This window comes from Pipra filicauda, unplaced genomic scaffold, assembly GCF_003945595.2.
Source record: "Pipra filicauda isolate LSUMZ 115617 unplaced genomic scaffold, ASM394559v2 scaffold493_size893225_pilon, whole genome shotgun sequence".
NCBI lineage: Eukaryota > Metazoa > Chordata > Aves > Passeriformes > Pipridae > Pipra > Pipra filicauda.
Genome location: NW_024104635.1, coordinates 471,495 through 486,251, shown reverse-complemented (window position 1 = coordinate 486,251; position 14,757 = coordinate 471,495). Strand labels below are relative to the sequence as shown.

Genomic DNA, 14,757 nt, shown 5'->3' with positions numbered 1-14,757 from the left:
GTTGTCATCTTCTAGGCATTCCAAAAAAACAACAACAGAAAACCATTCCAAAGGAATAACTTGGGATGGTATCAGGCTGAGTTTCTGGCAGTCAGTGTGATGGTTATTCTGGAAGGGAAGGGAACAGGCCAGCTTGTTCTGCACATAACCACAGTCACTGCCTATCAGAAGAGCCTAATTGATTGATAAACTGTTAGAAACATTTCTTTTCCTCTTTTTGGTAAAAGCTGCGATCTGCTACCAATTTGTCAGCTTGTTCTTTTAACTCACCCCTTAAAAACAAACAAACAGACCCCCTCATTTTTATAAATGAGATCCTCGTGAGAGACAGTCATTGTTTTGAAGCTTTCAACAAAAAAATAAGATTAATGGTGTGTGTTCCCAGATGTTACTCTTTCTAAGTTCATTTATCCCAGAATAAAGATACTTGTTTCTAAAAATACATGGTAGAAAGCTGCCTCATAAAACAGCATCAAAGCTGGCTGGTTTTGTTGGTATTTAATTTTTCATTACTCTATCAAAGTTTTGCCCACAGATCTCTCTGTAATCATTCAGATTTGCAGCCAGCCGTTCTCTCAGTAACCTTTGCATTAACTTGCACTGGTCCTCCTTTGGGGGCTTGTTTTCCTTTACCACACTTGTACTTTCCTCCCAAACCAGAGTGGGTGTTTCAAAGCTGACAGGGAAGTTCATTCCTTTGCTCTTTCACACAGCACAGAGCCGTTTGGCCACAAAACAGAAATCTTCCATCATGTCACCAGGAATCCCTAAGTATTTATTTCTTCCAAATGGCACCAATGGCAAGTTTATGATTTTGTCACTGCTGCTACTTATTACAAGTTTATCAGAAGCTTTACAAACTTGCCACTAGCTGAAACAATTCCTAGGAATGCAATCCAGAGCCATTAGGGGATGCAATGCGGGGCAATGAGGGGATTCACTCATTCCACAGTCATCAGAAATTCCCTGAAAAGCTTAAATATCATCTGACATGTTTCAAGCAGCATGTGCATCGAGGTGGCACAGGGCACACCACAGAGGGGGCCAGCTTGAGCAGGGATGGTAATGCATCCAGCAGGAATAAATGCTCCCTGGCCAGTTTAACATTTGGCTTCTACCTTCTTTTGCCTCCAAACACAGTGCACGGTGCTGAGCTGGAATGCCCAGCCTAGGAGAGGTGATCAGACCTGGGGCTGGCCTTCCAACCTGGTGGTCAACTACTGTATGAGGGCCTTTTACACATGTGGTACCAAATTTTGGGGGAAAAAAAAGGCTGTGCCTCTCTTAAAGCTGCTTTTTTGTCTGGCTCTTGAGTGAGCTGTCTGCTGCACATCCAGAGAGCTCGGTGTCAGCCACAGTTGAAGTATCCATCCTGTCTCTACACTGGAGATTGTGCCTCTCTCACCACATTGAATTTATACAGTATTTTCCTCCCAGTGAACGACTGCCCATACACCACCTGCAGTTTCAGTGCACAGCCAGCTGTACCTGAGTGTTAATGAGGAAAAGCCAGACAGTGTTTCCATCACCACCAGTTCACCCCTCTCTGCCCAGTGCTCAGGACACCACTGAAAACACACACTGTTTTAGAGAAGGGAGTTTGGGGCTGATTTTGGGGGCCAGAAGGAAAGAGTTATACTGGGTTGGAATACTGAATTAGTATATTGGTATATTGGATTCTTCTGCAGCACTGGAGGGCAGAAGCAGCATATTTTTAACCTGGAGGAAAACACTTTGAAGGGTATAGTAAATTCTCTCCTGATGTAAGTATATTTTAGGCAGAAAGATTTGTTGTCCTTTTTTAGGGGCAAGCTTTGAGAGCCATGAGGGTTGTTATTCAGGGGACATAAGTCAGCGTAGCTCCATGATGTTTATTGTTTCCATGGCAAGCAACCCAGTGGTGGTTGCAGACAGGAAACTGTTTCTCCTCCCAGAGTGACACTAACGGGCCGTTTGTGCCCCGCCAGTGACAAAGGGACAGTTGTGCCTTTGCTAAGAAGTGCATTGTGTATTTGTGTGTATTTCGTTAGAGCCGGGGTCAGTAAGTGTTCTGGTTTGGGTGGAATAAATAGCTACAGGTGCTGTAGGAGCTGAGCAGTGCAGACACTCAGTCCTACCCCATCACAAGCCCCGACATCCCTTGCTAGATTTTAGCAAATCGGATGAAAAGCAGTGATTTATCAATACGCCAAACAGATCCAGCAAGGCCCTCTCTGGGAGCAGGGGACTGGAAAGAAGGCTTAGGAAGCAGCAATTTTCAGAGGAGTGTCTCTAATACATGTTCAGCTCTGAATAAAAGGAAACAGCAACAAAACGTAAACATAGATGCCGTGGGTGACTCGCTGTGGGTGCGGGACAACAGCAGAGAGAGGGGTGAGTTCTCAGGGAATGCTCCTGCCACCAGCCAGCCTCCCCCCGTCCTCCAGCGCACACGGATCCCCATCCCTCGTCCTTTCTGGAATACCTTTCTTCCAGCCTCATTGTTGTGCAAGTTCATCAGCCTCCGGGCATTCTTTTTGATTTCTCGGGCATCAACAAACCTCCGGGAGAACTCAATGCCGTATCTGATATCCGCGGAGCAGCCTCCCCACTTCCAGCCCTCCTCCTGGTTGTAGTAGCCCTGTTTCTCTCGGTCACAGCCACAATTGCTGAGGTTGCCCTGGCTGCAGGCGGCCGTGACAGCGTGTGCAACCCCGGCAGCAGTAATGGCATAGGTGAACGCGGCCTCCCTGCTTCCTGTGGAGAGAAGCCAAAAGCTGATGGGTTGGCACAAAGGCAGCACTTACTCACTACAGAAAGTACACACATTATCTACACGAGGGTGTGGGGCAGCGGCGTGGGCAGGGCAGGGCTGCTCGCTGCGTGTCCCTCGTTCTTACAGAATCCCACACGTGCTTCCAGCGCCCGGCTCGGCTGGGGCACAGACCCCGGGTGAGCACCCTCCTCACCCTGCACAGCACGGGCACTGGCTCTGGGGCTGCACGATGGGGAGGGGGGCCACGAGGCTTGTTTGTACACTGGCTAGTCATATTGGCAAGCTGAGCTTTTTCTATTTCAGATTAATGACAAGTTAATAGTTACCTCTAAGCATTGGCATTGCATGGAGAAAGAAATATGTTCAGACAGCAGAAAAAAAAAAAAATCCAGGACACAAATAGGGAGCTTATTAATCTAATTTATAAATGCTCCAGTAGCATCCACTAGTGATACTGAGTGTGAAGTATTGCGGGAGAGGCCTATAGAGACAAGAGCTGGGTAGGTTTCATTATGTTTCAAGGTAAAGGAGACTTTTCTTGCTGACTTCTCCTGTGCATTAGCTTTGCTGTAATGACCCTTTTCCATTCCCAGTCTGACTCAAACCTCTGCATTACCACGGCTGTTGAGCACACAAGGGGCATGAAAGTGCTGGGGCGCTATTTCCTCTCCCAAACAGGTGAGGTGCTGACATAGAAGCACAGTCTTGTCCAGAAAAAAAATTATTTTAGAAAGTTCTTTTCTTTTTCTATGATGTTGCTGCTTGCCAGGGTTCCTTCTTCCCAATTCCATGTTATAGCTGTTGAAAAGGAGTGTATGAAGAGAAGGAAATAAACCTCCTTTCTTTACTGGTTGGCTGAGTTGCCTGTGGGTTGCAAGGAGGTACCAAGGCAGAGCCATCAGATGGAAGCTCCAGCCCATCCCTGCTCCCAGGAGACACCACTGTCACTGGCTCCAGGCAGGGCTGGATCATGCCCCTGCTGTTTTGCTGTCCTTATTTACAATGCTCCCCCATAAGTTCCCTTCTCAGCGCTGTCGGCATTTTCCTCTGTGTGTTTCTCTGGTGATAAACAGACAGACTTGTAGTGCTGCATCCAAAGAATAACTGTAAAGAATTTGCAGAAAGTTGCTGAAATGCTTTAATGACCACACACAGAGCTTTAGCATCATTAATGGATTTGGGGGGGAAAAATAAAGGAACAAATTTTCCAGAGGAGAAAAAAAACCCCAAAACCTTAGAAGCTATTTTTAATTTTTTAACTTTCAGATTCATAGATAGCATAACTATTCTGGAATGACCAGTCCACACTGGGTGGGGGGGATATGTTTTATATTTCTTATTTTCATAAATAGCTTCCTGAAAGATTACACCCATTCCAGACATGAGGAAGATCCTACAAGAAACTGGGTTTTGGCACCATTTACTTGTTTCACCAAAGCAATAAAAAAGCAACTCCGGGTAAGGGAAAAACAAAAGGGTTCTGTGTTCCTCAGCTCGCAGACAGGTTCCGTTGCCCTGAGTGGTGGTGCAGTGGCAGGGCTGCCTGTGCTCCACACACAGGGGGTTTTGTTGGGCTGTGCACTGTGTGCAGTCTGGTTCAGTGTTCCCAGGCCGTGGTCCACAGAACACTGGTGGTCCAGGAGGCCACGGGGAAGGGTTCGCAGCTAATCCGCAGAGCCACGTTAACCACTGTTTTTAATAGTGTTTTCAATTAAAACTCTGGTGATAACGATGCCTGGTGGTCTGTAAGAAATTCTGAGGGTTGACAGCTATCCAAAGAAGTTTGGGAACCACTGTTCTAGTTCCTAGTGTGATCTCTATAAACACATATCAATATTCGCTCCTCTCCTCTTCACTCGCCAGCTGAAATCAAACCTGGGACCCGTGTTTTAACATGTGTCATGTTGACCTTCCTTTTTGTTTGTAAATGTTCTCAATCTATAAATTGAAGTATTGGAAATATGAGATTCAATAGAAACCACATACATAGATATGTTTTCCTTTTTTTCAGGGTGAGGGTAAATGAGAATGCAAATCAGAGCCAGGGAAATGTTTGGTTCAGACACCTTTGAAGCACACACAGAAATGCTTATGAAGAAGCAGAAAGATATTGCTGTGAGGGAATATAGCAGCTGTGACCTACAGTTCAGGAGCTTTACTCAGAGATTAACTAGAGACAGGTTGCTCACTTTTTGTGTTTCAGCTCAGTATATTCCACATGTCTCCAGAGGAGATGGTGAGACATCTTATCACAGCTGCTATGGCTGTGGCCTCTCCCTGGGTTTTCACACGGTGCTTCCCTTGATCAGTTTTGTAAAACTAAAGAATATCCTGTCTTTATCTTCCTTTCTCTCCTCCTTGGTCCCATTATACCCCTGATTGCCTCCAGGAATAGAGGAAAACATCTTTCCTTCACCCACTTGAGAGCTATAGCAGTGATAGAATCATCTCAAGTCATGGAATAATATCAAATGGAAACCACATTGACACTGTGAAGAGATTACTCTTCTGTTTCCACACAGCTCTAAAATAAGAAGGGCTTAGAAATAAGATCTGACTTGAAAACCAGATTTCTTTAGCAAGTTAAGTTGTCCTGCTGAGAATTAAGGTTTTGGGGGGTTATTATTTTTTTAACTAGAGGATGTTCTAAAACTTCACTTGAACTTCAGTGTAAGCATGACCTCAGCAGTTCACTTAAGTCCCAGGATCAGTAGAGTCTGTCAGAAACTGCTGATGGGGGAGGGAGGGAGGGAACCTCTGGCCTCAAATAATGTGTCTGCTGTACACAAAGCTTTCCATTAGCATGTCATCGCTTGGAATCAGTTCTGAGCAAGTCTTTGTTAGGCAGCTAAAAATATTTAAGTAATGATTGCTGTGATACCTGAATGGAGAACAATAATCTCATTTTGTGGAATTTTCTGAGATTTCAAAAATATTCTTGTTCTGCAACAAAACAGAGACAAGTCTTTCCAGAAATGTTCATGAAATGAAGACATAAATAGCAGCAGATTTGTGATTTGACTCAGCTTTGGGGCTAGATTTTTCTTTTTCCAGTGAATATCCTGGTTATTTAGTTATTTGGCACCATATATGCTCAGTATCTGTGTCTCAGAAGAAGAATTCTTGTTTGACTTCCTAAAGTTTTCTGTCACATAGACCAGAATAATTCTGTGGAGATTTTTATTTTGGTAAGGCACTGCTTTGGCTTTTATTGCAACCCTTGGATTCATCCATTTCTCTGTTAGAAATACCTGCTTTGATGTCAAAGGTGACAGTTCTGGTTTAATTCCCAAAGCACAGGAGGAATGTGTAGCATGATCTAATAACTGATCTGATAACTGACTCCAATAGAAGATGACCACCAGGATTAAATGCAGTGAAGCCCTCTGTCTTTGGTGAAGGTGCTGAAGGCCACTTGTAGCAATGTGCCAGCCCATCAGAGGAGTCCTGCCTGTGCTGTGCTGAGCTGAGTCACTGCCATTGCCCTGAGCCCGTGTGCATTCTAGCAGAGGGCTCCAGCAGCAGCAGTGCAGGCAGATGCTGCTCAGACACACGGATATTGGACCACAGATTCCTTGAGGGAGACACTTCTGGCAGCCAGGGTGAGAGGAGCCCGGAGCCATGGAGCAGCCTGTTCTTGACCCCTCACTTAGATGTCATCTCTGACTAAGTTTTACACTGCTAACTGAGCACTAAACTTAGTCTGGTCTGATGTGGAAATTATTCCCAGGTCCATAATCGCTGTACTTCACTGCACTCGAACATGCACAGATTGAGCAGAGTGTGTCCAGCCTGTAACCACACTCAGCTGAGAGTCACACACGCTAAATACACCATCAGCCTCTCAGCTGGGAGCACGGGGTTAAAGATTGGACCATTCCAGAGTTATTTGCAAGACGTGTTTTTCTGAGTAACAAGATGAGAATATTCCTATTGCACACATCACCCTGAAATGGCCCATGTCAGCAACTGGATGAATAAGGCTGCCACTGAATGTCAGCTATTAGAACTGTAATTTAACTTCAAATAATAAACTGAAGAATATACACTGTTTGGCCAGTAATTTCCTAAATCTTGGATCAGCAATGAGAGAAGAAAGTCCTACACGCTGCTGTTAAACAAAACAAATTCCACGTGCACTTACACAAGGCACCAGATTGATTGTATGACATAACACAATATAGGTCAGTGGGAAGGGAGAAATGAACCACGGCAGAAGTTTAATTTTTTTTGCCAAACCCATTCTTTTCAACAAGGCTTGGAAAGCTGAGGACAGATTGAGTCAGTTTTTATGGCAAAAGACAATAGATACATCTAGATGAATAAACTAAAACTCAGACACCACCACCCTAAGTGGTGTTGGATGAAGACTTTTATAGACAAGTTTATTTCCTTTGTGATTTTGTGTTTTATTCAACACACTCATTAGCAATTCTCAAGGAAAATAGTGCAGGCCCTTCTCTTTCAGTTTGATCCAAAGGCAAAACAAGTCAGAGAGAGTATTCTCACTGTCTGGAGCAGATCCTTTATCTGTTTGCATTTTCAGTGTAACTAATTTTGAGCTTCTTGGTTTATAAAAGCAGGGATTAATTTAATTTCTCTATCCCTCTAACTTTCTCTACCCAGTGCTGCATATCAGAGCTGCAGACCTCCGAAATCAGTTTGTACAAGCAGAAAAAGCCAGGTAGAAAAGCAGGGCTGGCAGGAAACTCAGCAGGGTCTCTACTCTGACTGTCAGCCCTAACGTAGCTTAATAGCACAGGTGTGTCCTTCACAACAGCTTTTCTATTCTGTTCTTAAAGATCTTCAGTAGAGAAGGTTCCACAGTCTATCCCAGTACCTCGGGACCTCTACTGGTATATATTTTACTGATATCAACCTGAAACTGTCTTTCTGATTCAAACCCACTGCTTCTCTCTCTAGAGAGGCCAAGAACCTATTCCTCCCTCCCTGTAGGAGCAGCCTTTCAGTATGTAAAGAGTTCCACCCCTTCCCAGGTGTGTTCCCTCAGCAGCCCTTGCACAGCACTTCCAGGGGCTCTTCCCATTGCCCCGGTGTCCCAGCTGTGTTGTGGTGCAGCGCTGGATGCTCCAGCTGAGGTCTCTCCTCCTCAGGGTTAGAGCAGAAGGAGCACTTCAGATGTGTTGTAACTGCCCTGCTGTTTCCTCCTGCCGGCGTGGTGTTTTCACAGCAGCAGGACACTTTTCACTCTGGCTCAATTTGCAGCTTCTTCTGTGCAGCTGCTGTCACACCACATGTTCCCAGCTTGCATTTGTGCAGCTGATTATTCCCATGTACAGAATCATTTGCCTTCCTGATTTGCCTTCTCTTTCTTTGCTTTAACTTTTTTTTTCTTCTTTTCTGAATCATTTCTCCATGATCATTTTCAGTTTTGACCCAAACTTCCTCCAGCTTCCTTGCAGTCCTTCCCAACTTGACATAATTCATAAATTCAATGTACACAGTTTTTCCTTTGGTCCAGTCAGGAGTAAAACCTGACTGGTATCAAATCCAGCACAGATCACAAGGAAAACTAGTCAGCACAGGCTTCCATTTTGATAACTACACTCCAAGTATGATTTCCAGATGGTCTGTACCCATTTGGCAAGTTCTTAGTTTTCTTGTGAGAATGTCATATAAAGCAGTGTCAAAAGCTCCCTTTAAGTCCAAGATATATGGCATAAACTCTTCTTCTTGCCTCTGAGGCCCTGGGTGGCAAAAGAAGGAAATTAGATTGGTTTAACATGATGTGTTCTTGACAGATCCTTGTTGACTCTTACTCATCTCCTTGTTCTTAGTTATGAGTTTACAAATGGGGTTTTGTTCCCATATTTTTTCATTTATTCAAGTTAAGATTATTGCTCCTATAATTCCTTTCCTTTCTTTTTTTTTTCTCTTTTAGACAAAGGCAATACATTTGTCTTTTCATTTCTTCTTAAGTATAGTTCTCCCCAAGTTTTCAGTCCTGAAATGGCTGTCAGGACTACCAACTGTAAACTGGCTTCCTTAAATGTTCTGAGATGAGGGATGGCTAAACTGGAAAGTATTCAGTCTGGACAGATCCTGCCTTCTGCCTGATGCTCAGAGGGTGTTCCTCTGCTGGTGATATTAGTTCTGTAACCACCTGCTCACCACTGACCTCTTTAGTGAAGGCTGAGGCAAGAAGTGCTTGGCCTTCTGAATATTATCCCTGGTACACTCTCCTCAGGGGTCCACTGCACTGAGTCATGGGTCAGCTTTTCTTCTCCATCTCCACCCACTGACCAAGTGCAAAGGGATGGGTTTGGTGTAGCCTGTTGCCAAACCCCCAGACAGCCCCCATGGCCGTGGGGCTCCCGAGCAGCTCCCGTGCCCAGAGGTGCTGGGCAGAGAACCCGGAGCACGCTGTGCCTGTCGCTCTGGCAGGACCTCCTGGGCAGCTCTGATGGAGGCTGCTGATGGTCACACTGAGGAATGTTCTCTTTACAGTATTGGTTCATTTCCTCTTTCCTTACAGTCTAATTAAAATAGTCATGTTTAATGTTGTTGCATCCCAGATAGGTGTGTTCAGTCAGAGTAGCACTGGAACAGGACTTGCACGGCATTTCAGCGGCTTCTTCCAGGCCGTCTGTTCTCAGTGTTTGGGACAGGGAACGTTGCAGATCTCAAAGGCCACAGTGTGTAGTGATATGACATAATAGTTTATTTATGGGTTCTTCACTTATTCAGCGTTTTTCGTCTTTAGGCTCCCACTAAGTTTTTATGGTTGGAGGTGCCAGAATCTTGGTCATCAGTTCATAATTGCTCTGTCAACTGGATTGCTGTCTGTTGCTCATGTGGGTTTGTGAAATTTTCTTTTAGAATGGGCTGTACATGAGCCAGAATTATTTCACACTTGCCTTTTTGCAGCTCCTTGCTGTCACTGTTTATATACTTTTGGGAGCGTGTCTCTTAAAAAGAGATATTTACTCTGCTTCTGCTTTTCGCATTTTTTCAAACATCTTTTGAATCTCATGGTTATTTTCTAAACGCTTGGTGGTACTTTCCACAGTGATTTCTGTAATGAGTCCTCCAGTGATTTACAGTGTTTTTTTCCTTAATTTACCCCCTAAATATATTCAGTTAAATCCTGGCAACCTTAAACAATAGTCAGCATTTCTGTTCCAGTGAGCATAATTCTGTTGTGTTTTTGACTGTCTTTTGGCAACATGTTCCTTGGTGAAGTTTTCTGGGACAGCTTCTGCGAGGTTAGTAAGTTTGAAAGGATGGTTAGAAGTGCCCAGAGAAATATGAAATTTTGGGGTTCTCCGCTGTAAAACAATATTTGTCAGAGCAAATATTCCTTACTAACTCAGCCCTAGCAAACAATCTGTACCCCATTCTTACAGAAAATGGGGAAATTAGGCAGCACTGCTTGTTTTTGTCGAAGTTTAATGAGAACATGGTGCTGAGCACTCATTTAAAGAGTGCACAGGAGCATGGCCTGGGCAGCACGAGGGGGTGGTTCCAGCTGCACTGCACCTTTGAGAAAGGCCTGCGTGTGTCACAGCCGGCTGTGCTTCCACAAAGCTCCTGCTAATGCTCTCCAGGCGCCTTGGGGGGAGCAAGGGCTGGAGCAGGGACAGCGTCTCCTGCTTGTGTTCTCTGCAGACCCTCTGTGGGACTCAGGGATTCCCTGCTGAGCGTTCGGGGCCTTTCCTCCTCAGTGGGTGGATGTGTTGTAATTGCTGAAAGTTCAGCTGGAGATGTCTTGCAGTGTACTGGGCATTTAAAAAGTGCTTTGCAGCCCTTGTCGGACAGCATGGGATCCTGGAGGCACCTCAGGGAAACTGCGTCCTAAAGTATACCAGTGTCCTTAAATTAAACAGTTCTGGGAGGAACCAGATGTGTCATATATTATATTCCGTTCTAGTCTATACTATCCTATTCTATAATACAATATTATATTATTATATTCTTCTAATAATTCAGCTGAGGTTTCTGAGGTACCTGTGTACTTCCCCTCAGGAAGGGAAGCATTGTCCACTCTGATTTAAGAAGTAGAAAATATACTTGCTGCATCATAAAAAATAAAACCACAAACAAACAAAACACCAACAAGGCAAAAAAACCCAAACAAATGAAAGCACCAATGAAAACACACAAACAAAAAAAACAACCAAACAAAAAACAGCAGAAAAGAAACCTCCACTCTGAACCTGACAAGGAAATGGAGGACAAAGTAAATTTGTTTTCAAGTCAACTTCATTTCAGCAGGATACCAGAGCAGAGCAGATCGCCACCAAACCACTGAGATTTTCATGTGTGTGGGTTTTATAGGCTTGAGACTTGAGTGAGTGAATCAGTTCAGAATGGGTGTTCTCCTTGGCTGTCAACAGAGGATCCTACCAATCTAAATTATCCTGTGATGATGTGACTGTTTGACTTTGCTATGGACCCCATTTCCCAAATACTCTGTTTTCCCTTCTGCTGTGCTCATGAAGATTAGGAAGCCATCGCTGTGCAGAATCAGACCTTCCAGTGGAACTTTGCTGGGCCAGTATTTTAATTAACCTGTTTCAGTCATCTCAGTGGCCTGACATAAATATACTGTGTTGAAGAACACTTCTGTAAAAGTAAATCTGCACTGCCATTTGCATGAGGTCACCCTGTGCTATATTATCTTGTGTCACTCCTAACCCAGGTAAGAAATCCCTGAGGGCAGTGGCCATGTCTGTGCACACCTGTGCTTTGCTGTAGAAACATGTTAAATAATAACACCTTTTAGAGGCTTCACTAAATTATGAGTAGTTGGAAGCACTAAGCTCCTGTACCTGGGCATGCCACAGTGTCTGGGGGTGGGTGTGCAAATGTCTCTATGTTGAAGATGAAATTTCAGCTCTTGCTTTGGGATTCCTGAGGCAGTTTACTTAAATCATGACTATTACCTCAATATATTGCCCAGAGCTTATCGGTGGGCCAGTGCCACTTTTCCAGAATTATTGAATTCCGGGAACACTGAGTGACACCCAGCTGAAACTGGTCTTAGACACAAATCTGTTTCTGCAAGAGGTTGTCCTTGCCTTAAGAAGCTGCATCTTTCAGCTTGAGAGGGCAAGAGAAGAGAGATACTACTACCTCTCTTTAGAGATATTATTACCTCTCTTGCAGAGGGGCACGAGGAGGTTAAGGCAATTATCCGTAGGGCAGAAGGACCTGTGAGAGAACAAGCTGCCCTCTTGTTGGATTCTTTCTGGCAGGGGGTTCACAGGGGAATTTGCCTGCAAACTTCTCAACCAAGAACTGAAACACCAGTTGAACTGAAACACCAGTTTAGGCTGTCCATGGTGGGACAGGAGTCCTCCCAGGGAGAAACAGCAGCTCCTGGGACTGGGAATTCCCTCCTCTGCTCTTCCACACTCTGTTCTAGCACAGTGTTGCACTGGAGGCAGGGAGGGCTCAGCATCCCCGTGCCTGCCAGATAGTTCCAGGGCTCTGGAGTGCGCTCCTGACATTCACTCCTCATGTGCCACACTTGCCTGGCATTGGATCCACAGCCTCCCTTTACTCTGCATTTGAGAAAATGACTAACTGAGGGGTCTGCCCAGAAGAATTGCTGAGGTTGCATCTGCTTCTGTTTCAGAGAGATGCTCAAGGTTTTCTCGTCCCCATTTGGGGCTGATGACATTTCTTGACTAACCAGTAAGATATGTGCAGCTTCAAGCTTATCTTGAAAGCTGGCTGCTTCTGTTTGTCAGCATAGACTTTCTCCTTGGACTCACTTCCTATGTTAGCCAACACAATTATTTTATATATATATATATGTATATAAGTCCAGAAACTCCTCTTGGAAACACATACAAAGCAAGCCTAGCCCAGGACATTGTGCAGGTATGAGGTATTGCTTTCAGACTAGATACCTATGTTTACAGGATACAAAATTAATTACATCTATAGGGCCAGAGCTGGTCACTTAGAGCTAAATCTGCAATGGGCTGTTGGCTCTAAAGCCTGTCTTTTAGATGTTCTTCCAGACAGTATTTTCCTTGTGGCCAGCACGGGAATCCAGCCTCCCCAAGCACTGAGTTAGACACCAAAATAGCCAGACTCCCAGAAGGTATCAAGCTGCACGGGGAAGCCCCAAAACTGGGAGTAGAAAATGCAAAGAAAGGGAGAGAGTCTAAACTTATCCCATCAGAGTTAAGCCAGATTTCCCTGCACAGTGAGCCTTTCCAGCTCTGCTGGCAGCAGTCATCTCAGTGTAATTGCTGAGGGTATATGGTGGTTTTAGAAAAGGAGAGCCCACCCTTAAAATGTTCTGACTGGGGAAAAAAGATTTCTTCACATGAAAAGCCAGAAGATGACTTTTTTTGGTTTCACTGATTAGAAAAAAGACATTCTAGTGAACATAGTATAACTTCTTCTAGTGTATTTTTCTAGGTTTTTTTCATTTAACTTGATTCTGTCAAGTACAGAATTAGCATGAGCTTAAAGTAAACTCATAAATAAAATAAAGTACTAATTGTACTTAGTCATGACATTTCTGAAATAAGTTTTGTGAAGAGCAGCAGTGTCTTTTATTAAACTGAATCACATACACTAGGCATTTATTTGGTGTAGGCAGGACCTAATAAATAAATACTTATTTAAACTATTTGTCCGATTTCTAGTCTAGATCCAGACAAATATCATAAAATGGCATAATCCTCCAGGGTGTTGTAGCTTTCTCTGCGACAGCAATCCGAGAGGAGCATTATGTCAAATAACTAAGGCCATGCAGGAGTGTAGGACCTTGCTCTGCACAGCCCTTTGTGGTGACAGCAATGAACGTGGAGGATGCACTGCCCGAACTCAGAAATGGTGACAGCCAGTCTGGGGCCTCTTTAAAACTGTTTCAGGCTACTGGTCATGGAGAAACAGCTCCTGTGTGCCCAGGACAGCACTTCCCAGGCACAGAAATTGTTATGCTTTCTTGTCTGGTGACTCTGCTCTTCAAGGTGGCCTTCTAAGAAAGCGTATAGACATAGACAAAAGACCATTTCTTCTGTTTGACAAAAAAGAGAAAAAATAATTTGTGTCAAATAGAGTACCAGAACGTTGCATTTTTCTATAAAATTCTGCCCAGGAATGTGGCAGAGAGAGGTTCTCGCTGCATTTGCTGGGAATTGCTGTTGGATTGTCTCCTGGACATTCTGCATTAAGGTTGTCCTACAGATCTATGGCTCACCTGAGTTCCTGCCATGCCTTCCCATGCCTGGCAGGCCCAGCACAGTGTGGGGAATCCCCAGGCCAGTCTGTAGTGAGCCCTGGCACTGGTGGCCCACCCTGCAGGCGTGGGGGCTGTCCCGTGTTCTCTGGTGCATCCCTGGCAAAGCAGCGTTTGGCGGGTGGGTCACAGAGTCCTGCGTGGCTCTTCAGGATGTTCCCGCTCCCTTGGCATCTCCCGTGCCAGCAGAAGGATACCTCACCAGCCCCAGGGGCTGTGGTGGCTGCGGCAGGGGCTGGGTTGGCAGGTTGTCTGTATGTGCCTTGCTCTGCTCTGTTGATTGTGCTCAGAGATCACATCTCAGCACAGGGCAAACAGCTGGGCAGTGCCCCTGTGAGTCACTGCCATCCTCTCAGAGCTCAGGGTTTGTGGACAGCAAATGAGAAAGTTCTGGTGAAAGGGCTGGGTGGAGAGTTGCTTTTGGATTCTGTTTTCCAAATGCCCTTTTACACTGCTTGTGTGGCTGCCTTCACCTTCCTGAGACATCTGACTTGCCTGACCATCCTTCTGGGAGGAGTCAAGTAATGGTGTCTGAGCTTCTTGGTCTTTAAGGGGTCCTTGCCTGGTAGTCACGTTTGTAACCTCAGAGAACAAGACATGGCACAAATCACACATATGAAAGAGATTTAGAAGAGTAAAGAGCTCAGAGGGTTTTGGATAAATACACAAAGTTTGGATTCTGGTCCAAACCTCTCTGGTTTGCAAAATGAGTCTGGAAGCATCACAAGAGCAGTCTTTTTTTTTTTTTTTCAGCCCTGAAGTTTCTGGTCCTGACAGG

General features: G+C 44.8%; 1 protein-coding gene across 1 annotated transcript in view; it reads right to left on the bottom strand.

The window, feature by feature from the left end:
• Positions 1–14,757, bottom strand: part of WNT7B (Wnt family member 7B) — a 78,600-nt gene that overhangs the window by 9,451 nt on the left and 54,392 nt on the right. The window contains exon 2 of the mRNA XM_039386588.1: positions 2,465–2,756. Within this exon, the coding sequence (XP_039242522.1) occupies positions 2,465–2,756 (292 nt within the window). The remainder of the gene's footprint in view (positions 1–2,464; positions 2,757–14,757) is intronic.